The sequence below is a fragment of the Balaenoptera acutorostrata genome, chromosome 19 (genome assembly GCF_949987535.1).
Source record: "Balaenoptera acutorostrata chromosome 19, mBalAcu1.1, whole genome shotgun sequence".
Classification (NCBI taxonomy): Eukaryota; Metazoa; Chordata; class Mammalia; order Artiodactyla; family Balaenopteridae; genus Balaenoptera; species Balaenoptera acutorostrata.
Window position 1 is genome coordinate 1,239,878 of NC_080082.1, and position 23,859 is coordinate 1,263,736.

Here is a 23,859-nt window from a genome sequence, read left to right on the forward strand (position 1 = left end):
GCGCGGACACCGCGTTGGGACAGATCCCCGCGCCTGCGCAGAGTCGGAGCGCGGCCGCTGGCCAGCGGGGGCGGGCTCAGCGTCGGCAGTCCATCGTCCGATCGCGCTCATTGGCTGGGAGGTGGAGCGTGGACCGGACCCGCCGCTGATTGGGCGGCACGCGAGCAGGTGGGGCGACGCGGACCAATCGCGAGGCTGGCTGCGGCGCGGGTTGGAAAGGCCTGCTGCCGTGAGCTGGGGTCGCGTTGTTTTTCGGCCATGGCCTCGGAGGAGCCGGTTGAGGTGGTGACCTGCACCGCGCCGGTCAACATCGCGGTCATCAAGTACTGTGAGTGGCGGGCCTCGGGGGGCGGGATGTGGGGGCCCTGCGGACGGGGAAACTGAGGCTCGGAGGGGCCGGTTTGGGCGGTGGACCGGGTCCTCCGCCCGCGGCAGGTGGGCTGGGCCCTCGTCTGGATCAGATTGTGTGTCCGCGTGCAGGTGTGAGGACCCGCCGCGCCCTCCACCCGGCAGGGCAGGGCGATCGCGGAGCTGGGCACCCCCTGCAGCCGGGACACCTGGGGGCACTGTCCTTACGGGACGTCCGTCCCCGCGGGGCTAGACACCGGGAGACACAGTCCGTACAGGACGCCCGTCCCCGCGGGGGCTTGGCTCCCATGGTCACGCCCACTCTGCCACCTCCACCTGCTCTCCGCGTCTGTCTTGTTCTGGTCTCAGGAATGCTCTTGGGATTAGCTCTTCTTGCTCACTAGTTTCTGGAGAGTCGCCCGGGTGAGTCTTGGAGTCAGTACTTCTCTCCTGTTCTGTTCCCAGCATAGAGGGGCCGCAGTTTGCTTGGCCATATGCCCTTTCAAGGCAGCTGGGCTGTTTCCAGTTTGGGTCAATTATGAATAAAGCTGCCGTAAACTTTTCTGTACAGGTTTTTGTGTGAACATAAGTTTTCATTCTTCTGGATAAATGGCCCGGAGTACAGTTGCTGGGCCATAGGGTGGTTGCATGTCTGGTTTTTTAAAGAAACAAACTTTTCCTGCGTGGCTGTACCATTTTTCATCCCTACCAACAACATACAATGTAGGTGTGATCCAGCTTTTCTGCATGCAGTGTTGTCACCAGCTGTTACTTTAGCCATTCTGATGGGTGTGTGGTGACATCTCACTGTGGCTTTAGTTTGTGTTCTCCTGCCGCTCAGTGATGTTGAACAGCTTTCCCAGTGCTCATTTGTCCTCTGAGAGTCTTATGTGAAATGTCTCTTTAGGACTTTCGTCCACATTCTAACTGAATTGTCTGCTCTTTACCGTTGAGTTTTGAAAGTTCGCTTTGTATTTTAGATACTAATTCTTGCTGGATGTGTGGTTTGCAGATATTTTCTCCCACCGTGTAGCTTCTCTCTCCATCCTCCTAACAGGGTCTTTCAAAGGGCTGAAGTTGTTAAAAGGGCCCAGTGGGTCGTCTTCTCCATCCTTGGTACCAAGTCAGAGACGTCTTTCCTAGTCCTACGTCCTGAAGAGTGTTTATGCTTTTTGCTAAAAGTTTTAGGGTTTTACGTTTTAAATCTAAGTCTGTGATTCATTCTGAGTGATTTTTTTTGTCCAAGGTCTGAGATGTGGGGCTCGGCTCTGCTCAGTGGTGGATGTCCAGTGACGCAGAAGTGTTTTCGGAAGAGGCTGTGCCTCCTCCGAGGAACTGCTTTTGCACTTTTGTCAGAAACCAGTTGGGCGTGTTTATGGGGGATCCTTCTGGACTTTCCTGTATTAGATTGTGCAGTGAGAGAGCAGGGTTCAGGCAGCTGGGGAGCTGTGGGGTGGCAGTGGGGGTGGGGAGGGGTGGGGCATTGGTGGGCAGGGGCAACAGTGCGCCAGTCTGCTGGGCTGGGACACTGACTGGCTTTGCCGTGGGCCATGTCTTCCAGGGGGAAAGCGAGACGAGGAGCTGATCCTGCCCATCAACTCCTCTCTGAGCGTCACGTTGCACCAGGATCAGGTGAGCCTGGGCTGGCAATACACACCGAAAAAATATTTACAAAACCTTTGTTTACAGATGGTGGCAGTAAACCCCCAGCCAACGAATGCTGTGCGTCCCATCGCCCGCTGTGAGGAGTGCTCAGCGCACAGGCATTCACACGCCTGGCCCCCCCCAGGAGGTCCCTGCCCTGCATTCTCTGCCAGGAGATGGGAGCATGGGCCGCGCCTTGGGTAGTGGACGCCCATGGGGTGTTCCCACCGCCAGAGCCCGGCCCGCCTTGGCCTCCACCTCCGGCAAGGCCACTGCTCTGAGTGGGCGCCCAGGAGGGACCAGGGCCGGAAAGGCCCCCGCAGAGAGGGGTGCTTGGCCGATGCCCCCCACTCAGGTGGCCCTGCACTTTCTTTCCCAGTTAAAAACCACCACAACGGCCGCCATCAGCAGGGACTTCACAGAGGACCGGATTTGGCTGAACGGCCGGGAGGAGGACGTGGGGCAGCCGCGCCTCCAGGCCTGCCTGAGGGAGAGTGAGTGGGGGCCCCGGGGATGCTGGGGTCAGGCCAGGCCCGCTCCTTCCCCTGTGCCCCGTCCTCGCGCTGGGCAGGTCCGAGTGCACAGAAGGCGCTGCCGCCGTCACCTCCCACCCCACCGCCCCGTACCTCCCACGCCCCAGGGGCCGCGGACGCCCGTCAGCACAGCGGGGTCTGGGCCTGGGGCCTGGGGTCTCCCGAGAAGGTCTGCATGCGGAGCTCGGACAGAGGCCGGTCCCCTCCGTGCTGACCCACGGCGCTGTCTCCTGTCCCCGCAGTCCGTCGCCTGGCCCGCAAGCGGAGGAGCGACGGCCACGAGGAGCCGCTGCCCCTCAGCCTCAGCTACAAGGTGCACGTGGCCTCGGTGAACAACTTCCCCACGGCCGCGGGCCTGGCCTCCTCAGCGGCAGGCTACGCCTGCCTAGGTGGGTGCCCGGGGTGGGTCCCAGTGCTGTGCCCCGGGCATGGGGCCGTGTCACATGTCTGAACGCTGAGCTCCGTGTATAGGACCCTGTGCGTGACAGAACGACCCTCAAACTGGCTTAAACTAAGTGGGGACGATTTCTTGGCTTACGTAGCAGAATCCCAAGGGCTGTGGCCAGCTCCAGGCTCTCAGACGGCCTACTGGGGACCCATCTCTCCCTCTGAATCTCTGCTCTGCCCTCCCCTCCCCTCTGTTGGCTCACCCTCCAGCAGGGACCCCCACCCCCGAGCTGGGGGCACTTACCACAGAGGTGGGCAGCTGAGTCACGTCCTCCATGTAGCCTGAGACCAGTGAGCCAGGCTGCATCGGGGGCAGACGGCCTGCCTCGTGGACCCCCAGGTCCGCATCCTGGCATCAGACCCTTGACCAGTTCTGGCCCTGTGCCCAGCGCTGCCAGCAGCCCCAGGCGTGCACGCTTTTTGCCCTCTGTGCCTTGGGCCCTGCCCCAAACAGCGCCCCTCAGAGCTTCTCAGAGAAGCTTTCTCCAGCCCCTCGGCACACAGGGCTCCCAGTCCCCAGGGGGACTTGCCCTCCCGCCAGAGCCCCCTGCGGAGGCCGAACGCATGAGCACGTGGGTGCTGGATGCCAGCCGTGGAGCTGGGGGCCGAGCCTCCGTCCCCCGGGTGCCCCCCTCCCGTGGCACTGAGCACAGGCCAGGGCCCCTCCAGCCTGTCTGAGCCTCCCCGCCCCCATCACTGCCTGCAGCCTACACCCTGGCCCGGGTCTATGGCGTGGAGAGCGACCTGTCGGAAGTGGCCCGCAGGGGCTCGGGCAGCGCCTGCCGCAGCCTGTACGGCGGCTTCGTGGAGTGGCAGATGGGGCAGCGGGCCGACGGGAAGGACAGCGTCGCCCGTCAGGTGGCCCCCGAGTCACACTGGCCGGAGCTCCGTGTCCTCATCCTCGTGGTGAGCGGGAGGGCCAAGCGGGGGGCGGGAGGGCCTCCCCAGCCCCCGGGGCCGCGGGCATGGCGCAGACCTCCCTCCCTCGCCGCAGGTGAGCACCGAGAGGAAGCCGACGGGCAGCACGGCGGGCATGCAGACCAGCGTGGAGACCAGCGCGCTGCTCAGGGTGAGGCCGCGGCCGGCTGGGCGGGTGGCTCCCGGGGCGCTCGGAAGCCGGGCCCCGAGGCTCTGCTGGGCTCACGGAGCGGCCGCCTGCCTTGCAGTTCCGGGCCGAGGCGCTGGTGCCGGCGCATATGGCCGAGATGAGCCGCTGCGTCAGGGAGCGCGACTTCCAGGCCTTCGGCCAGTTGACCATGAAAGACAGCAACCAGTTCCACGCCACCTGCCTGGACACCTTCCCGCCCATCTCCTACCTCAGCGACACGTCGCGGCGGGTCATCCGCCTGGTGCACTGCTTCAACGCGCACCACGGCCGGACCAAGGCAGGTGCGGGGCCGGGGCGCCCCGGGGCGGGAGCCGGTCGTGCCGGGGCTTCCCGGAGCCCGCTTCTCTGGGGGCTGCAGCTCCCTCTCGCTCGCGTTTTGGTTGCGCGGCCCCCCACCCTCGTCCTGAGCGGGCGGCCTGCGGGCACTGGGAGCTGGTCTGAGCCGGTCTGAACCACCTCGTGGTTCCAGGTGGCATACACGTTTGACGCGGGTGCCAACGCTGTGATCTTCACCCTGGACGACACTGTGGCCGAGTTTGTGGCTGCCGTGAGGCACAGCTTCCCCCCCGAGCTGAACGGAGACAAGTGAGTCGTGGGCCCCAAGCCGGGAGGCCATGGCAGGCGGGGGCCCGTGGGGCCGCAGGCGGTGTGTCCCACGTGTGCCTCTGTGTGACCGCGGACGCTTCTCCGCTCGGCCCAGCCCCGGGGCCACACGCGTGCCGCCCGCAGCTCCTGTGACGGCAGGGCGTCTGGATTTCTTCCTCGCCGCTGTTTAAGGGACCCAGTTCTCGGGGGGGATGCCTGCCCGCTAGGGGCGCGGGAAGCGTGGGTGGGGCCCTTTGATCTGTCACCCAGAGGGGGCGGTGCCACTTGAGTGGGAAGAGCCGGATGCTGCCTTCCACACCACATGGGACCCGCCCCACGTCCGAGGACTCATTGCGCTGGTCACCCTGGGGGTAGTTTGTAGGTTTAAGCACCAACCCCAGTGTCAGCTGAGGCCTTTTCTTCTTAAGCTGTGTCCCCCGACGGGCGCAGCAGCAGCCGTGGGCCAGGGTGAGAGGCGGCACCAAAGCCTTGTGGAGGTTTCCCGAAACCCTCCCCTCAGTGACGGCGCCAGGCCCTCGGCATTCCCGCTCAGCGTCTGTGTGCCTGGTGAACGCTCGTAACGTAAACCCACCATTTAGCCGCTTTGAGGTGCACAGCCCGGGGCGTTAAGAACATGCTGGGCACCCTTGTCCGTCAGCCCCAGAGGCCCCGACTCCGTTGGTAGTCACGACCCCCCGGCCCCCAGCCGCCGCGTCATGTTCCATCCTGGATCTGCCCGTTCTGCACACGCCCCATCCCTGCACTCGCCGTCCAGTCCTGCCTTGTCTCCTAGGTTTCTGAAGGGGCTGCCCGTGGAGCCGGTCCCGCTCTCGGATGAGCTTAAGGCTGCGCTGGGTGCGGACCCCACCCCCGGCGGCGTCAAATACATCATTGCCACGCAGGTGCGTCCTGGCCGCACACCGCACGTGCCCTGCGGGCTCAGCCCCAGACCATCCACCCCCAGTGTGTCCCGGCGGGAGGGACAGTAGAGTAGCCGTGAACCTGCTCCTTGGTTTCAAAGCACCTGGCGTTTCCCTCGCTCACTCACAGCGGATGTTTAAGGATGCGGGCGGCGTGCGGGGCGGTGCTCCCAGGCTGAGGGGAGGGGAGGGGAGGGTGGGGCTGGAATGTGGGGACCCCCAGAACAGACCAGGGTCCCCGCTCAAGAGTGGCAGGGCCGGGATTTCCGCCACATCCATCCAATTCCCAGACCCGTGACCTGTGCACCCAGGCCTTGGCCTCTACCGTCCACCCCAGGACTTGCTGTCCAACCCAGGTCTGCCCGGAGGGACAGAGGCTCTGCTGGAGGATTGGGCCCTGGGCCCAGCGTCACCAAGAGGGTGTCATCTGACCGGCACTTCCTGGAAGGAAGTCGCTCCCTGTCACCTGCCCTGACATTGATTCCTCAACCCCCTAGGTGGGACCCGGGCCTCAGGTCCTGGATGACCCTGGCGCTCACCTCCTGGGTCCCGATGGTCTGCCGAAGCCAGCCGCCTGACCGCCGCCTCGACGGAGCCCTGGCCGCCGCTGGGAGAAGGGGCCGCTTTGCTGGGACTGGGAACCGGGTGTGGCGGCTGCCCGGCCGTGCTTGCTGGGATTTGTGGGTGGCCGCCTGGCTCCGGGCCGGGCAGTGTGCTGTGGCCGAGTTGGACAGTGGAATGCCTGCAGGTGCCCAGGCGGTCAGGAGCAGGGGCCCCCCAGGTGCCTCACCTTTCCCCGACCTGCACCCAGCACCTTGCTGAGATGAGAGCCTGCTCCCAGATCCAAGCACTGGGGGACCAAGCCGGCCAGTGGGGAGCTGCCGGTGCGTCGCCAATAAAGGGCTCTGGCCCTGAACTCGGGGGTCACTCCCACTGCCCCTAACAGCAGCTTGACCACTGGAGATGAAGGCGTGTCAGGGGTCCCCCCTCGGAGCTGGAGCACGGGCCACCGCACAGGGTACAACCTCAGGACACCCCCGCGAAGTGCTCTGCCTGACCCTGAGCCCAGGCCCCCGAGTGGGTACAGGGTGTCTTCACAAGAAGACCAGTGTTGTATCTGAGGGGACGGGGAGCAGCGCCAAGGCCGCAGTAAAGGCAGTTCAAGGACTCTGCCTGGCGTGCTTTCTCTTGGTCCAGGCAGAGCTCACCGAGGGGGCTGGGAGGGCACGGCGGGAGATGGGGCTGGGGACTCGACTTCTGCCCCCAGCTCGCCCTTTGTTGCCCAGCCACATATGGGGTGCTCAGCTGACCCTGCCCCACGGCCATGGCCACCACCGTGGTGGATGTGGTCACTCAGGCTGACAGGCTGGGGACGCGGTTTGGGCCTGTCTCTAAGCTCCGTCCAGGAAGGAAGGTGGGAAGCGGCTTTGTGGGCAGGAGCCCCTACTCAGCCCGAAGCTGTGGGTCTGCGACCAGAGCCCTCCCTCCAAGTGAGCTTCTCCATTCTTCTGACCTGACTGACCTCACCTTTCGCATCCCTCCCCATTGTCCTAACCCAGCTGGGGGTAGGAGGGGGAGGGCATCTGAGCTCTCACTCTCTGACCTTGACCCTGAAGGGGGGTGGGGGGGGGTGTCAGAGGAGGGAGGTGACAGAAGATAGGGCCCAGCACCCCTGCATTCTGGATTTTCCCAGAAGCTTCCCACACTCTCACCACCACCCCTCCCAAATTAGTCTCTGAGCAAAGGGTTGCCTGCAGAGGCCACACCTGTCCACACCTGCGCTAGCCCAGGGCCAGATGAGGCAGAGGCTGGGCCTGCGCTGACCTCCGGGGAGGGATCCCCACGAGGCTCAGGGGTCCTGGCTTGAAGTCCCGCCCCCACTCGAGTCCACCGCAGCCGAGCTGGCTGGGTCTGCACGGAGGAAGGCCTGGCTGGGGCTGGGCAGGGCCCCTTCCTGAGCTCCAGGGCCCAGGCTCTCATGGAGGGGGTGGGGGACGAGGCTCCTGGGAGCACCGGCACCCCACCTGCCGCCAGGCCTGCCTGCCACCTGGGGAACCGGGGCTGGGGCGGGGCCAGCGGCGGGGCGGGGCCGGGCGGCGCCGGAACTGGGGGGACTCGGGGCGGGAGGCAGGCGGAGCTCTGGGGACGCGGGGTGCGAAGGGCCTGAGCCGTGTCCGAGCCGGGTCGCCGCCATGGGGCAGATCGAGTGGGCCATGTGGGCCAACGAGCAGGCGCTGGCGTCCGGCCTGAGTGAGTGGGGGGCCGCCGCACCGGGGGCGGGGGCTGCAGAGCGCGGCTGCGCCTGCGGTGAGGGGTGCCGCGGCAGTCCAGGCTGGAGCCCGGGCTGGGGAAGTGGGGGCCTGGAGACCCCAGGCTATGGGCGAGGAAAGGGGGAGGGGGCAGGCTGGAGAGGGGGCGGGAGAGGGTCCTGAGGAGCCAGAGACGCCGGGCTGCAGGCCAGGAAGTGGGAACTGCAGCCTGGGGGTGGGGGCCCCGAGACTGGAGACTCCAGCGGGAAGGAGTCTGGCGGCCTGTGTTGGGAGCAGGCAGCAGCCTCCGAGCGGAGCCCTGGCGCTGGGGAGGGGGATCCGGGGCCCTGCTGCCCCTGCAGACCCGGGCACACCCACACCCCATCCTCTGTCCCTTCACTCCTCCACCCCCCCCCCCAAAAGAGGAAGTTGCAGTCGGGGGAAGAAGCGTTTGCCCCCGGTGATTTCCGGAGAGTCACCGCCCAGCAGGGTTGGGAAAACCCGGCCTGACCCACCGCTGCCTGGACTGGCCCCTCCTGCCCCGGGGGTCCTGGGGTGTGGAGGTGGGCTCCTCCTGCCTCCTGGCCTTGGACTTGGCCCGTGGGGGTCGACCGCTCTGTCTCTGGGGCCCAGCCCTGAGTTTGCGCAGAAGGCCATCGCACAAGGCGGCTGGAAACAGCCTGTGTAACCTCCTCCCACCCAGCTCCCTGGGGCTGCTTCTGGGGAGGGACGGCGCTGTCACCCTGCCACCCTGCGCTCACAGGGGCGGAAGCCCGAGCTGCACAGACTCAGGAACCTCTCAGGAGGCGGGGGGCCTGAAGCAAGAAGAAGCCGCTCACGGCTCTGCCCCTCCCAGGAAGGCCCCGCACCCAGTCCGAGTGGGCGCGTGGGAGGACTGGGGGATATGGTGGTGAGGAGGGTCTCAGCCCACCACCGCTTACCTGGGACCCACCCTGAGGCCCCCACCCCCGTCCCGGGGACTGGAGGAGCCGGCGAGGCTGGGTGGGGAGGGGAGCTCCGTAAGGTCGCGTTTTGGGAGGTGGGCAGCTTTGGGGCACCTGCCCCAAGATCTGTGTCCAGGCAGACAGGCCCCCTTCTGGCGTCTAAATGGCTGAGAACTCAGTGGGTCGGTACCTGGCTCTCCTCGCTTCTGCCCAGAGCTGCCCTCTCCCCCCACCGTCCCCCCCGCAATGACTACGGCTCAGCTTCCTCCGCCATCAAAAGGGGCGGTTTGTCAGAAGGTCCCCCTTCTGGCTCCGAATTCCTCCTTTTGCTGACTTTTCCTCCTGATTCAGTACTAACTACAGCCCCCCTGGGCTGACCAGGCCAGGCCCCACGAGCATCGCAGCCCGTGGGCCCTTTTTATTGTAGAAAGTCCCATCTAATCAGCCCATGTCCCCCCCGATTCCGACCGCTCCGCCCCTGGCCCGCCAGTCCTCTGGGGCCCACCCACCCTGGCCTTTGCGGAAGCGGCTTCTTCTTGAAGCCCACCTCTCAGCTCACGTCCACCTGCTCAGAGAAGTCTTTCCAGAGCACACAGCCTGACGTAGCCAGCACCTCTGCCCACGTTCACCTTGTTCACCACTAGCTGAAGTTTCCATCCCCATCGTGAGACCACAGCCCCATGGGAGCTGAGGCTCTTGCTAATGATGGAGGCTCAGGCCAAGGAAATTACACCCCCAGGTCGAGTGGACATGGTGCTGCCTGAATGCAGGGGAAATGTCCCTTCCCTCCTCCAGCTCGGGGAGGTGCTGACAGCACAGCAAGCGTGAACATGAACGTAGCTGAGCCTGACACCAGTGGAAGATGATGACGGTTCAGGGGCCGAAGGGAGGGGCGCCAGGAGTCAGGGCTTTTACCCGGTGAGATTCTGAGGCCAGAGCCGGGAAGAAACAGACCGAAAGATCATCCCCCCCCCAAGGAATTGTGCCATCTGCCACTGGAGCCTGGACAAAGAAAGTCTCGAACAAGACAAAACCGCTGGAAACTCAGGCCTGGGCTGCGCATGGAGGGGGGGGGGCTGCCCTCCCCCACCCTGTGCCACAGGAAGTGTGACCAGGAAGTTCAGGTCACCGGAAAGAACTACGGAAGGATGTGCTCCAGCGAGAGCAAAGCTGGATCCAGAGAGAAGGACGGCAACACCAGCGTGAAGACACTGACTGTAAATAATTGATAATCGTGGGTAATTTGGGGTGAGACTGAAGTTAAACCTTCTAAAGTCCACATGTGGTTCAGGAAGAGGAATTTTTTTTTTTTTTTTGGCTGCGCCACGTGGCATTGGGATCTTAGTTCCCCAACCAGGGATTGAACCTGTGCCCCCTGCATTGGAAACGCAGAATCTTGACCACTGGACTGCCAGGGAAAGTCCCAGAAAGAGGAATTTTAAAATTAAAGTTTGATCAAGTCAGCGGAAGGCAGGAGAAGCAACAAAAAAAGCTAGTTCAAGAGAAGACACAAATAAGATAACAAAGTAAGTTATCTGCAATCATAGTCAATAAAAGGTGTTAAATTCACTATCAGATCGCTTAAACTATAAAGAATTTAGCTCTATCAGCTTATTCATTATAGCCCAAGACCAGAAGCAACTGACATGTCCCAAAGGCAGGAGAATGGATAAATAAATCGTGGTGGATTCACACAGTAGGAAACTACCCAACAAGACAAAGAGTGAGCTGGAGCTCCATGCAAACCACCGCAGGAAGGGCCTGGACAAACCTGTTCAGCAAAAAAGGGCCCTCAGAGAACTTTCCGGGGTGGCGGGAATCTTGATTCGGGTGGAGATCACGTAGGGATCACACATGTAAAAAGTCTGTGCACTTTATGTAACAATTATACCTCAATAAATGACTGGAAATCCTGGGGATGGTTGGTGGTGACGGGGCCACTGCAATGTGAATGTGCTTCACGCCACTGAGCTGTTCACTGATTTTACCACAATAGAAGAGAAGAATTACTGGGGAGGAAAGACAGAGATACACTCGCTCGCGGCAGGCGCACACAGAGCGGCAGGTAAAGGGCCAGAGAGACCAAGTCCACTCCGAACTGGTGGGAGTTTCAGCATCAGACAAAACACACGAATGGGGTCGACCAGGACACCCCCAGCCGGGAGAGAACGTCCACGCAGCCGGTACAAAATAGGCAACCAACGGCGCAGTCTTTAAACACATCGAGCAAACACTCAGCGTGTTGAGGGTCACGGGCCTGGGGGCTGTGTCCAGGCTGGAGTCCAGGCCTCGCCTCTCCCACACATCCCTCAGCAGCTCCTCAGCCCCCTCCCCGGCGCGAATGCTGCTTCCCAGGGGGAGGCGTCCCGACCCCCATGCCTACGGCCACTCCCCATCACCGGCCAGGGGCTGCACCCGTCTGGGTCCCCTTCCTGGGCTAACACGGTGGCGGACAGAGGGCAGCTCTGTGGTGGACTGGTGGCCCCTCTGGGGTGGGGGGTGCACAGGGAGGTGGCCGGAGCCCCTGCAGGGATGCGTGGAGCACCTACTAACCTGCTTCTCCTCTGTCCACAGTCCTCATCACCGGGGGCATTGTGGCCACGGCCGGCCAGTTTGCCCAGTGGTACCTGGGCGCATACTCCATGTATCCTCCTGCTGCACACCCCGGGGCGGGGCGGGGGGGTGGAGATGCCACCGCCCCTGGAAGGCAGGAGGGGCTCAGAGCAGGGAGGTGACAGACCCACCGGGCCGGGCCCTGGCGGGGTGGGAGGTGTCAGTGCCCCCTGAGGGTGGCACTGAGGCCTCGGGAATGCTCGGGATCCCCTCCACACCCCCGTCTCTCAGCCACCCTCCCTAGCCAGCCGGGCCTATACACGAGTGGACCGGGTCCCCCCTTCCCCCCGCCAGCCCGGCTGTTACAGGCTCTCTGGAGGCCAAGGCACGCGTGGGGGGAGGGAGGGCACAGGACAGCAAAGAAGGCAGCAAAGTGGCCAGAGCTATGGGAATCCCGTCCAGCTGTTTCCCAGCTGCGTGACCTCAGGCAGCGGCCGCACCTTTCTCTTCTCATCAGCAAAGGGGGCTCACTGCGGCCCCTCAGGCTGAGCGGGGCTGTTCCTTAACCGCAGCTTCAGTGCGGCAGGGGTGTTGATCTGCCTGCTAGAGTACCCCCGGGGGAAGAGGAGCAAGGGCTCCACCATGGAGAGGTGGTGAGTCTCCCCCACCCTGCTCTGGGGGCCTCCCCGGGAGCTGTGACCATGGAGGAGCCTGGTCCTGTCCCCAGCACCAGCCCACTCGCTGTCTGCCCAGCCACCGAGCCCCCGGACCCCTGGGAGGAAGAGCGGGTGCTCTGGGCCGGGGTGGGCGGTGGGGTGTGCTGAGCTGGACGCGGTCTGTCTCCCCTCCCTCCCTCTGCCTAGCGGACAGAAGTACCTGACCAGAGTGGTGAAGGTGTTCGGGCCCCTCACCAGCAATTACTACATCCGGGCCTTCCTGCACCTTGGGTGAGTCTCTGCCCACTTGGCATCACCAGCGCCGCTGGCAGAGGACTGCTGGGGTCAAGTCAGGCCCCTCCCGGGCTCTGCCAGAGGTTCCCTAAACCTGTATCCGTCATTACTTACAGGGTAACGATTCACCCCGACCTGGTAGCGTAAGTCGGGAGTAATCAGTGTTCTGGGGCTGACTGGGCTCAGCTGGGCGGTTCTGCTCAGCCGTCCCACAGTGAGTCTGGCGGCCTCTGCCGGGGAGACCGCCATGCCCAGCGCCTCTGCAGCTGCTTGGGCCTCCTCCCTGGGTGGTGGCTGGGGGCCCAGTGCCCTGTCCCTGTGTCTGCCTGGTTTGCCCTGTGCAAACAGCTCAGGGGCCAAAGTTAGAAGCCCAGCCTGGGCAGCACTGGGCATCCCCTCCGCTCAAGGTCCTGGGGGCTTTGTCCTGAGATCCTGTGGTCTCTGACCAAGGCCTGGGGCTGCAGACCCCGCTTCTGACTGTCTCCCGTCCTCCACCCCCTCCCCAGGCTGTCGGTACCTGCCGGCTTCCTGCTCGCCACCATCCTGGGCACAGCCTGCTTGGCCATCGCAAGCAGCATCTACCTGCTGGTGAGTGGCGTCCTCCGTGCTCAGCCCCGCTGCTCCTTGACAGCCTTGGCCCCATGGCTGGCCCTGCAGGCCGAGCCCGTGTCCTTGCTCACGTCGTGGGGACAGTTACAGTGTAGCCTCCATTTTGGTCCATCTAACGTGCTAGCCATTCCCCTACGTCCTCTGTAACCTGCACTGCAGCCCTGCGAGGTGGGAGGTGGGGCCCCCACTTCACAGACAAGCGGCAGAAGCTCAGAGAGGGGACGTGGCTGGCCCAGGTCACACGGCCGGCAGGCCCGGGCTGGACTGGGATCCATTGCTCAAAGGTTTCTCATCCGGTTCGGCATGCTGTCAGGAGCACTTCCCGGGGAGCTCGTGAGCAGGGCAGATGCCACGTGCAAAACCCTCGGGGCTGGGTTGGCCTGGAGTCCAGGTTACTCAAAGCGCCCCTTGTCAGTAAGGCTGCACGAGGCCACCTTTACAGCAGGGCAGGGGGCGGCGGGGATGGGGCAGGGCCCCCACCAGGTGCAGGCTGCTGGACGCTCACCGTTCTCCTGCGCGTGGTGCCCCCGGCCCGCCGAGCCGTGGTTCCAGCCCCGCCACGGCCACCAGCTTCAGTCAGGCCGACAGGGCCTGATGATTTTGACTTGATTGCTCCACTGATTACGAGTTGGCCGCCTCCTCATTCGCTTCAGCTGTCTGAGTGCTTCTGTGCTGCCTGTTCAGATCTTTTGCCCATTTTTCTATTGGGGTTTTGTTTTTTTCTTGTTAGTTTGCAGGAATGTCATGTGTATTTTAATTGTGAATCCTTTGTAAGTTTTAGCCATTGTGGATACTTCCTCCCTCTTTATTAAGGATCTAACTTTCTCCATGAATTCTTCACTGAGCAGAAGTCTGTCTGTCATATATTTATTTGCTTTATGGTCTATGCTTTTTAAAAATGGCTTTCCCTGCCCATATGCCATATTTTCCTGCATTCTCTTCCTTCAACTTTCTAGTTTTACCTTCTGGGATACAGTGTTCTAGTTTGGGTTTTTTTTTTTCTCTTAATTAATTTATTAATTTATTTTTTGGCTGCGTCGGGTCTTCGTTGCTGTGCACGGGCTTTCTGGAGTTGCGCCGAGCGGGGGCTACTCTTCGTTGTGGTGCGTGGGCTTCTCATTGCAGTGGCTTCTCTTGTTGCGGAGCATGGGCTCTAGGCATGCGGGCTCAGTAGTTGTGGCACTCAGGCTCAGTAGTTACGGTGCATGGGCTTAGTTGCTCCGCGGCATGTGGGATCTTCCCGGACCAGGGCTCGAACCCGTGTCCCCTGCACTGGCAGGCAGATTCTTAACCACTGTGCCACCAGGGAAGTCCCAGTGTTCTAGTTTTTAACTTAGGAGGTGTGATTATAGAAATTCACTTTATTCTTATGCTTCATAAAGTATATGCTGTCACATTTTTTTTTTGTCAACTAATGTATTAGGGGATACAAAATGAAAGATACATGTTCTTAGGTCCACTTGGCCTGTGGCCCTGGAGTCTGCGTTTCAGCAAATTCCCTGGGCCGTGCACTCTTCCTCCTCAACACACCTGGGCCCCTGGCCTCCCTGGCCACCCTCCTGGGCCTCTCCCCACCCCCCTCACCCAGAGCTGCCGGCCTCAGTTCAGCATCATGGCCACTCGGGCCTGGGCCCCTGTCCTGCTCCTGGCCCTTAGTCCCTGCGAGGAAGGCTGTGCACCTGGAAGCTGCCTCCAGGGGATCTTTCAGGAGCCCCGGGGTTCAGCACCCCTCGCCCTTGTGGGGCCCCTTGTGTTGTGGTGAAATAGCTGGGATCTGACTGTGTGGCCTCAGGCCCATCAAATAACCTCTCTGAGCTCCAGTCCCCTCAGGTCTCACTGAATTCGGTCGTGTCCTGGCTCCTGGCGGGGGTGGGGGAGCACAGGGGCGGGGAGGCGGTATGGCGGGGCAGGGGCGGCCCGGGAGGACCCCCAGCCCAGCCCAGCCCCTCCGTGTCCTGCAGGCGGCTATTCGCGGGGAGAAGTGGACCCCCATCGAGACCAAGCCCAAGGAGCGGCCACAGGTGGGGGGCACCATCAAGCAGCCACCCAGCAACCCCCCGCCCCGGCCCCCGGCCGAGGCCCGCAAGAAGCCGAGTGAGGAGGAGGCGGCAGGGGTCCCTGCGGGTGGCCCCCATGAAAACCCCATGCCGGTGACTGATGAGGTCGTGTGACCAGGGCCTCAAGCCACTCCCGTCCCGCCAAAGCTTCGAGGGCTCCTCCTGCAGACGGGTGGGGGTGGGCGGCCCCCAGCCCGGGGCACCCCCTTTTCTGCAGACTCCTTCGGGTTCACTGGCAACAGGGCTGTCATCTTCCTCACTGGCACTGGGATCTTGGGGCATCGCCTGTTCCATGAAACACGTATCTGGAATCCCAAGTGTTTGTGTTTCTGCTCTGGAAGAGAATGTCTCAGGTCTGGGGGGAGGGCGTGTGTGTCCCTCCAGCTCCCTGACCTGCTAGGACCCACCTGCTGGAGCACCCCGCGGACCACCCTAGGGCCGATGTGCCGAGGGCAAGGTGCCCACTCGGGGCTTCCGCTCCAGCCAGGCCACCAGAATTGTTACCAAACCAAACTCGGGTCCGCTCACCCACGCACAGCGAAGCCAGTCTGCTGACACGCGTTGTGGTGAAGGCAGGTGCAGGGTTTATGGCAGGCACCGAGCAAGGAGTCCAGGCAGCTCGTGCTCAAAAGACCCCCCCCAACTCCCTGGTGGCTTTCAGGGAAAGGTTTTTAAAGACAGAGTGAGGGAGGGAGGGTGGGGGAGTAATCAGTGGGTGAGTGAACCCAAAGTGGGCTCGGTAACACATACACACCCGCACACCATACATGCCCCCCTCGCACATGCCGCACACACACCACACTAGCCATGGCGGGGCCAGGAGCCCCTGTGGCCCCCAAAGCTTTGCCTGGCTTCAGCTCACACCCCAGCCTCGGAAGCCCCTTCCTTCCCCGGCACCCACTCCCCCGAAGTCTGGAAAAGCCCTTACATCGCTCACCTCCTCCTCTCACACTTTCAGAGCTGGGGGTCTCTAGGGACCTCTGGCCTGGAGGGCACCCTGCCTGTCAGCCAGCACTCTTCGTCTTCAGCATAGATCCAGTCGGCCCACTGTTCCTCCGCCCCCACTCCCAGGCCACTCCCAGCGCTGCCCTGTCCCGCCCGGTGCCCGGCTCGGAGCCTGCAGGCTCCCATAGCCCAGGACGGACACTGTCTCCGGCCCCCGCCCCCATCTGCTCTGGCCCTTGTCACCCCGCCCACTGGGCTCCAGCCACACTGACCCCCGGGCACAGGCAGGCCACCTTCTCAGCCTCTGCACAGGCCATCCCCTCTGCCTGGAGCAGCGGGCCCTGGATGGCCACTCAGGTGGTTCTCAGGTGGCCTCCACTGCAGCCCCTCTCCCTTTCCTGATCCCTTCACCTCCAGCCGGCCCAGGGCTTCGCTGCTGCGCCGTGGTTGTCGGTCACCCAGGGGGCAGGTGGGGAGCTATCCGTTTTGTTCACTGCTCTGATCCAGGACCTTCTGTCGTGATAGGTCAGGTGGCTGGCTGGGCGCCTGAGCTGGGAGGTGCCCGTTAGCTTGGCTGCCCCTCGTCTGGCAGGTCACCCATGGTGGACAGAAGCCCAAGGGGGTGTCCAGAGCTGCCTGGGCCTCTGCTGGGGTTGGGAGAGCATGACTCAGCCAGGCTCCAAAGACATGTCCCCCTGAGCGGACCCCCCGGGAAGTCACCCCAGGACACCTGTCCATAGGGTAGGGAGGTAGTCCCCAGGGGCCACACCCACGTCTGTGGGTAGGGGGCTGGGCTTTGGGAACGAGTCCCATCGCCAGACCCGGGAGCTACTGCATGGCCAGCGGGGCACACCTGGGCTCCACTCTGTTAAAACATAACCCCGCCCTGGGTGCACCTGGGTCCATGCATAGACCTTCCTAGAAGGACACACGATGATCTGGGCCAGTGGCTGCCCCTGGGGGACCAGCTGGGTGTTGACGACCAGGCAGGGGAGAGGGTGAGAGATTGGCTTCACCCACTGCCCTCTGCCAGCCAGTGCTGTGCTCTGAGATACTGTTTACCAGGGAGACAACGTGTATTCACATGTAAATAAATAGCTGTTTTAGAAACACAGGGGTGCTTGTTCCTCCCAGGGGGCTGGGGTGAGGGGAGCCCAGGGGGCCAGGAAGTGGAGGTGGCCATCAGAACACCTTTTCCCTTTTCTGTAGCTGTTTTAGCAAGTTCTAGAAGAGTGAGAATGTTCCTTCTAGCCCAGCTGTTTTTGTCAAAGGATAAACTGCATCTCGAGCTGGGGGCTGCCCAGCACAGGGTCATCCCCCAGGCACCGGGGACTGGGCCCTTCCCAGGCCAGGTCTCAAAGCAGAGGCCTGGAGCCTCGGTACCTGCCCAGGGCCGCAGGGGGGCACATAAATAACCGATAAATACACATAAATAGGAGGGGCGTCCCTGAGGCCAGTCCAGGAGCCGAGCCCGTGATCACCGGGCCGACCTGGGCAGGACACAGGTGCAGCCCACGGGCACTCGGATGAACTCGGTGTGGAAGGCAAAGGCCCCGGGCGTGGGCGCCGCCGCCGCGTCCCGGGAGCAGGGCCGACGGCGCAGCACCAGGAGGCTCTGGGCCAGCGGCACCGAGTTGAGCGCAGCCGTCTCGCGGCCTGTCTTGGCGCTGATGCAGCCCCTGCACAGGCACTCGGCGAAGGCCAGCTTCTGGGGGTAGCGGCTCTCGTCCGTGTCCACGCTGCGGGACAGGCGGGGTGTCAGAGAGCCCGGGCGGGCGCCCCCTTCCCTGCCCGCGGCCCCACGGCTGCCCCACGCGCTCAGGGTGGCTCCAGGCCGCAGGGCGGGGGGTGTGCGGCGCTGGGAGGGCTTGGCACGCAGCTGGTGCCCAGGAAGTGAGACTGTGCGTGTGCCCCACGGCCCTCCCAGAGCCCAGAAGCCCCCCTCTCTCCCTGCCAGTCCCAGCCCCACCCCTGCAAGGACTCAAATGGGGGCCCCCCCAATTTTCCCAGGGGGACCCTGGTGTCTGAGGTCTGGGCTGAGATCTGAGACACTGGGCGAGGACCAGCTCGCGGGAGAGCCTTGACCTCCCAGTGGCGGGGCCGGCCGGCCGGAGGTCAGCAGGTGAGAGCGCCGAGGCTCCGGGGGCCCAGGGGCCCGTGCCCAGGGAGGCCCGCCCTCACCGGTATCTCCAGGGCGAGATGGAGCGCTGGTGGACATCGGCTTCCAGCACCTCCTCAGGCTGCGGCACAGGGCACTGGTTCCCGGCCGGGGGCCCCGCGTGCCGGCTCCTGCGGCCTGCCGCCTCCAGGCTGGACACCAGCGCCGCCGGCAACGCCTGCTCCCACCTGGCCGCTCGCGCCAGCAGGTGGGGAGGGGCGTGGCCCAGGGGCAGCTCCTCCGCCGAGTAGCAGCGCGGGGTCCCGGCCGTGTGGGTGCGGGGCCCTGCCCGGAGTGGGGGGCTGTGGTGAGCCAGGCTGGTGGGCAGCCAGAGCAGGAGCAGGAGGACAGGGGAGAGCTGGTGGAACAGGCGGTGGGTGGTCAGCGGTGCCCAGGGCAGGGGCCCCGCGCTGCCACCCGCCGGCTCTGCTCCCTGTGGAAAGTGGGCGGGGGCACGTAGCCTCCCTCTACAGTTGGGGAAACGGAGGCCCGGAGGGGTCTGGGCTCCTGGGTCCTGGCTCCCTTCTGCCCCCAGATCTGGGCGGCTTCCTGGACCCTCCCGCACCGTCCTCAGCCTGGGTGTCGGCGGCAGGCCTCAGCCTGGGTGTCGGCGGCAGGCCGGGCGGCACCTCAGCCTGGGTGTCGGCGGCAGGCCGGGCGGCACCGTCCAGGGGGGAGGGCGGGGAGAGGAGCGGCTCACCATCGCGGCGGGGGCTGGGTTCCGGGCTCCGCAGCGGTGCACCTGGCGGTCCCGGCGGACCCAGTGGCTGCCCTGGCTGCAGCCACCTTGCGGCGCCCTTTATACCTCGGGCCACACCTGGGGAACATCCGGCACCCTCCCTCCTGGGGAAGGGCCTGGCGATGCTTCCTCCTCCCCTCCCTGCAACTGTCCCCTCCCCTCCAGGACAGGGGAGACCCACTCCTCCCTCCTCTCCCCCACCTCCAGGGATCCCACCCCAGGCCAAGCACTTGCTAATGGGGCTCAGAACGGTCTTTCCTGTGTGACAGGCACTCTGGAACCTTCTCTAAGTGCCGAGTCCTAACCACGTGCACGTTTTTGCTGTTTGGACCTGGTGACCTGAGGCGAGAGCTTGCTCACTTTGCGCTGCTGCCCGGTCCTCCACCAGGGTTGATTCTCCCGTCCCCTCCTCCTGCCACGTGGGGAGGTTCTGGAAGGGATCAGGGCGGCTGGGGGCCAGCGACCCCTTCAGGATTCTCTGCTGGGCTTCTGTGGTTTCAGTCAACAAAAGTGCAAGTCTGAGGTGGAGGAGGTGACAGTGCCCTGGAACCTTTAAAGGGCAGGGTGCCCTAGGAAGCTTCCTAAGGAGGCCCCCGGAGCCCACCCGCCCCAACTCCGTGCTGCTGGTGAGGGTGCTGGCGGTGCCTTCGTTATCCTAAAAGGGAGACGGTTTAGGGCCAGATCCTGCCAAGCTTTGAATGCTGAGGTTTGGATGCCATGCTGGTGAGGGCCCGTCTGCCCTGGTCCTCTCGAATCAGTATAAAATGTCCCGCTGAGGAGGGCCGGGGCGTGGAGGATGGAGTCAACCTGCCTTCTGGGTTTCCTCACCTGCTGGCAGGAGCCAGAATGTACACCACGAAGGGGCCAGTCTGACTCTGGAGGCGCAGACTCAGTGGGCAGGAAGACCGCTGAGAGGGGGACGGAGAAGGCAGTGGGACACCGGGGCCCGCCCAGGACCTCCAGTGGGCAGCGTGTGACTCTGGGCCCCGAGTCCGCCCGCCCTCCCAGCCTCGGTCTGGAGGAAATGTTCCCACAGCGGGCATGGCGTCACGGCTGTTCTCCGGCTTCTTTCTGACCGCTGGATGGATAGACACGTGGAGGCCCCAGGGCTGCTCCTGCCTACCGCACCCCTGCCCGTGGCCATCCACTCTCTGCTTGCACACCTCCTGCGGCAGGGAGCTCACCACCTGTATTCACCTCCTGGGGCGGCCATAACAAAGTGCCCAAAAATGGGGGGCTTAAAACAACAGAAGTTTATTCTCTCACGGTCTGGAGGCCGGAAGCCCCAAGTCAAAGTCTCAGCAGGGCTGGTTCCTTCTGGGGTCTCTGAGAGGGAATCCTTGCTGCCTCTCCCAGCCTCTGGCGGCTCCTGGCGATCCTTGGGGCCCCGGGCTGTAAACGCACCAGCGCAGCCTGTGCCTCACTCCCACATGGCCTCTCCCCATGTGTGTCTCTCGTCTCCATACCTTCTACAGACATTCACCTACCCAGGGTGATCTCATCAAGAGCCTGACCTTAAGCACAGCTGCAGAGACCCTTTTCCCAGATAAAGGCACATTCTTCCCAAGCACTGGGGCTAGGCCCTCAACAGAGTTTTGGGGGACACAATTGAGCCCCTTCCACCTTCCACCGGGACAGACACTCAGGTCCAGAGAAAGACCTCCCTTAGGCTGAGCTGAGGCTGGCCTTATTGCAGGGCACGCAGGGCCTCAGAAATCCCAGTCCCCGCCTGCCTCAGCCCCAAAGGTAGTGTGAGCCCCTCCAGGGCAGGGACACCGTGCAGTGGACCTGCCCTGTCCCCAGCCGTGGAGCTGCCCTCGCAGAGTGAGGGGAGGGGGCACCCATGCCTGGCACTGGCCCCTGGGGGGGGGGGGATCCAAGGGGAAGTGGCATTGCCTTCGTGGGGCTGGGGTCCCCCGCAAAGGATCTTCGGAAGTGAAAGGCTCAGGGGTCCCTACGCCAAGGAGCTGAGCTTCAGCATTTTCTGTGTCTTTGGGTGGGCAAGTCGGGGACAAACCCCGGGGCCGGGGCTCACGCCTCCTTCCTCACTACCACCCCGAGCTGTTTTGTGTGCACTGGTGGCCTGCCTGGGGTCAGGGTCCCAGGCACCCACGGAAGGACAGGGCGGAGCCCAGCAGTGCCTCATTCCTGCGGGCGGCTGAGGCAAGCACGCTGGTACAGGGTTAGGCAATACTGGGAAGGCAGCTGCAGGAGGAAGGCTGGAGAGTATCCTGGAGGAGGTGCCCTGGATGGCTCCGCCCCTCAAACCACACCCACCACATCTCTGCCCCCAGACCACACCCATTCGACCAAGCTCCCAAGTCTCCCTGCCTGGAGAGATGTAGAAAGGGGATGGAGGGGCACAGAGAGGGGGGGGGGGGATGGAGGTAGGGGAGGAGGGATGGATGGAGACAGGCACAGAGATCTAGGGAGACTCGGACAAATGCAGAGACCACAGATGGAAGGCAGGGCAGAGAGAAAAGGGCAGAGCCAGGGCAGGAAGGCAGAAACACAGGGGCCACAGGGACACTCAACAGGGCCAGTCCCTCTGAGTGCCTCTGGGGTGGCCTTGGCTGGACAGGAGCAGCCCAAGTGGGCCTGGGCTGGGGACGTGGCCTGCAGGAGGGGTTTGCTCCAGGCCCTGCCAGCTCCAGGCTCGAAGTTCTCCCCCGTCCTAGAGGGAAGCCCAGCGGCAGGCCTCAGTCCCGTCTGTGAAGTGGGGGTGGCAATACCCTCTCCCCCTTCCCTCCTGTGGCGTGGCCTTTTCGACCACGGGGCCCCAGGCAGCCCTGCCCACCGTCAACCTAGGACACAGCCCAGTTTTCTCGGGCTCCCAAAACTTGGCACCGTCAGGAACGACCTCTTCGCCTCATGTTTGTCCACGGCCCCTCAAGGGCTGGCTGCCCAGGGCGGGGGTCCCTGCCCACTCACCCAGGGCCTGGGCCTCCTCCCGCCGACAGAGGCTGACTGCTGTCCTCAGGGGCTGACAGACCCGCAGGGGCTGACAGACCCGCAGGGGCTGAGGCGCTGGCTGAACCGTCACGGGGGGAGCTGGACGGTTGGCAGAGAGCAAGAGGAGGGCGGAGGCCCAGGCCTTGAGGGAACGGGGGGCACAGGGCTGGCGCTGCGGGGAGGAACTGGTACCGGCTGTGCATCACCAGCAGGCGTAAGAAACCCACAGGGACTTAGTCTGCGCTGAACCGAGTTGCCCCGCTAGCTCCATGTATTCACTCATGACGTTGGAGGTGAGTTCGGAAAGTTATACACTGAAAAAATGAAATCTTTTTTTTTTTACCCGTTCAAGAGCGAGAGGAGGAGAGACGGGCACGCTCGAAGCTGGCGAGTGCCTTGGCCTGGGGAGGGCGGCCCGAGGGGTGCGGCTCCCCTTCGGTGGAGCTAAGCCCCGGCCCCTTCCCTCAAGACGAGGAGGGTTAGTATGAGAAAACTCAGAAGGGCCGAGGCTGGGCTTTCTGCCTCTGCTTTACACTCGGGGAAAGCACACCAAAGTTCACCCCTGAGGAGGCCAGCTCCAGGACAGCACTGGCGCAGCAGACAGGGGAAGGCCTGAGGGGATGGGGCAGGCCTGGCCTGAGCTGGGAGAGGAAGGCTGAGGTGCAGCTGGGTCACAGTTCCAGGAACAGGAAGCAGTGCATGCAAAGGCCCGGGGTGGGAAGGAGGAATGCAAACAGGCAGGGGAGGGGCTCGGTCGGGGTCTGCAGCTGCGGAGGAGGAGGGCTGGAGGGAGGGGCAGGGGTCAGTAGGCAGAAAAGAAACTTGAGGAACTGGGAATCACTCCCAGTGATTTTGCATGTTAGCCGCCTGGCAGGGCCTCAGCCCTCCCGTCCCCTGCGGGGCAAAGACGCTGAGAACCCATTATACCACAGAGCCTCCCTTTTCCCACATGCCTGGCCTGGAATGTTCTTTCCACTAGACCTGGGGGAGAGTTGGCTCGGGGTGTGACTCTCACCCCTCCCAGGACACACCTCTGCCCCCAGATAGCAAATGGCAAGCTGCTAGTTTAAACCCAGCTCCGGTCCAGGGGTCCCAGGGCCATAGGTCCAACCCAGGCGCTGGAAGCCAGGTCAGCCCAGCCCTTTGGCACAGGAGCTGGCTGGTCAGCAGGGCCAGGGGGGGCGGTGTGCAGACACCTGCGTAGGGGACTCGCTCACCTGTGGGCTCCTGGCTTCAGAGGCCATCACTGCTCGGCTGGCTTGTGGGGCCCAGCGGCTGGGGTGCAGAATGCAGGGACAGGCTGTTACCCAAGGTGTCCTGGATTCTGGCTCTGTGTCCTTGAAGGCCGCCCTTCGGAGAATGGGAGTTCCCTCTGCACCTGGCTTTGACCCGAGGGCAAATCAGGTAAGTCTTGAGAAATTGCCCAGACACACTATTGAGGCCGGTGACGCAAGAAGCATTGCGTGTGCTGTGCTGTGGGGCAGGTGTGGACTGCACTGCAAACAGTCCACGCAGGAGGCCCCACAGCGTGGCACTGGCTCCCAGCCGGCTCTCCTGTCCCACATGTCAGTGGCTACGCAGCCTTGGGACAGAGCACCCAGTAACTGAGGTAACTGAACGTAGCCTCAGGGTCACGACCCCAGGCCAGAGCCCCAGGCCGTGGCCTCCTGACGGCCCAGAGCAGGGCTCTGGGAGGCATGTCTGCAAGGACTCACGGAACTTGGTTTAAAGTCATCCAAGAGCAGAGGTGCCGATCGGGGACCGGGCGGCGGCACTCCCAGGCCCCGGCACCACTCTGCAAGTTCAACCCACAAGGAAGGGTCTCCCCCTCCAGTGGTCTTGGTCCCGCTGGGAGGAGAGCAGGGGCAGAGGCTCTCAGACTCGACGACAGCCTTTCCCAGCCTGCAGTGAGTGAGACGGCACCGTGGTCCTGGCCGGGGCGTCTCACGCTCAGACACCCGCATGTCCGAGTGGGGTCCAACCGTGCGTTGAGGCACTGAGCGGAGAACTGGCTTTCGGGCTGGGGTCACCTCTCTGGCTCAGGGCCCGCTGCTGGGGAAGGTGGGCTCTCGCTCAGGCGGAGATCTCGGTGTTCAGGAAGCCCTGCCAGGCCAGCCC

The 23,859-nt window shown here is 63.6% G+C and overlaps 3 protein-coding genes across 4 annotated transcripts; 2 read left to right on the forward strand and 1 right to left on the reverse strand.

Moving 5' to 3' along the window:
• Positions 1-208: 208 nt before the first annotated feature.
• MVD (mevalonate diphosphate decarboxylase) lies at positions 209-6,753 on the forward strand. Its single transcript, XM_007172559.2, has 10 exons — positions 209-328; positions 1,910-1,980; positions 2,372-2,486; positions 2,768-2,914; positions 3,679-3,878; positions 3,967-4,041; positions 4,139-4,357; positions 4,550-4,665; positions 5,459-5,567; positions 6,083-6,753. The coding sequence occupies exons 1-10, from the start codon at positions 259-261 to the stop codon at positions 6,161-6,163; spliced, it is 1,203 nt and encodes a 400-aa protein (XP_007172621.2). The 5' UTR covers positions 209-258; the 3' UTR covers positions 6,164-6,753.
• Positions 6,754-7,696: 943 nt separating this feature from the next.
• LOC102999052 (cytochrome b-245 light chain) lies at positions 7,697-15,264 on the forward strand. Of its 2 annotated transcripts, XM_057534996.1 has the most exons (7): positions 7,705-7,835; positions 10,775-10,843; positions 11,353-11,422; positions 11,910-11,984; positions 12,195-12,278; positions 12,788-12,869; positions 14,852-15,264. In XM_057534996.1, the coding sequence occupies exons 1-7, from the start codon at positions 7,778-7,780 to the stop codon at positions 15,059-15,061; spliced, it is 648 nt and encodes a 215-aa protein (XP_057390979.1). In that variant the 5' UTR covers positions 7,705-7,777; the 3' UTR covers positions 15,062-15,264. The 2 variants fall into 2 exon arrangements, with proteins under 2 accessions (XP_057390980.1, XP_057390979.1); XM_057534997.1 differs by lacking the exon at positions 10,775-10,843 and having other exon boundaries at positions 7,697-7,835.
• Positions 15,265-17,105: 1,841 nt separating this feature from the next.
• Positions 17,106-23,705, reverse strand: IL17C (interleukin 17C). Its single transcript, XM_057534436.1, has 8 exons — positions 23,665-23,705; positions 23,457-23,589; positions 21,721-21,883; positions 19,618-19,697; positions 19,394-19,444; positions 19,150-19,219; positions 18,074-18,644; positions 17,106-17,631 (listed from the first exon to the last, which is right to left on the reverse strand). The coding sequence occupies exons 1-8, from the start codon at positions 23,703-23,705 to the stop codon at positions 17,370-17,372; spliced, it is 1,371 nt and encodes a 456-aa protein (XP_057390419.1). The 3' UTR covers positions 17,106-17,369.
• Between the last annotated feature and the right edge of the window lie 154 nt (positions 23,706-23,859).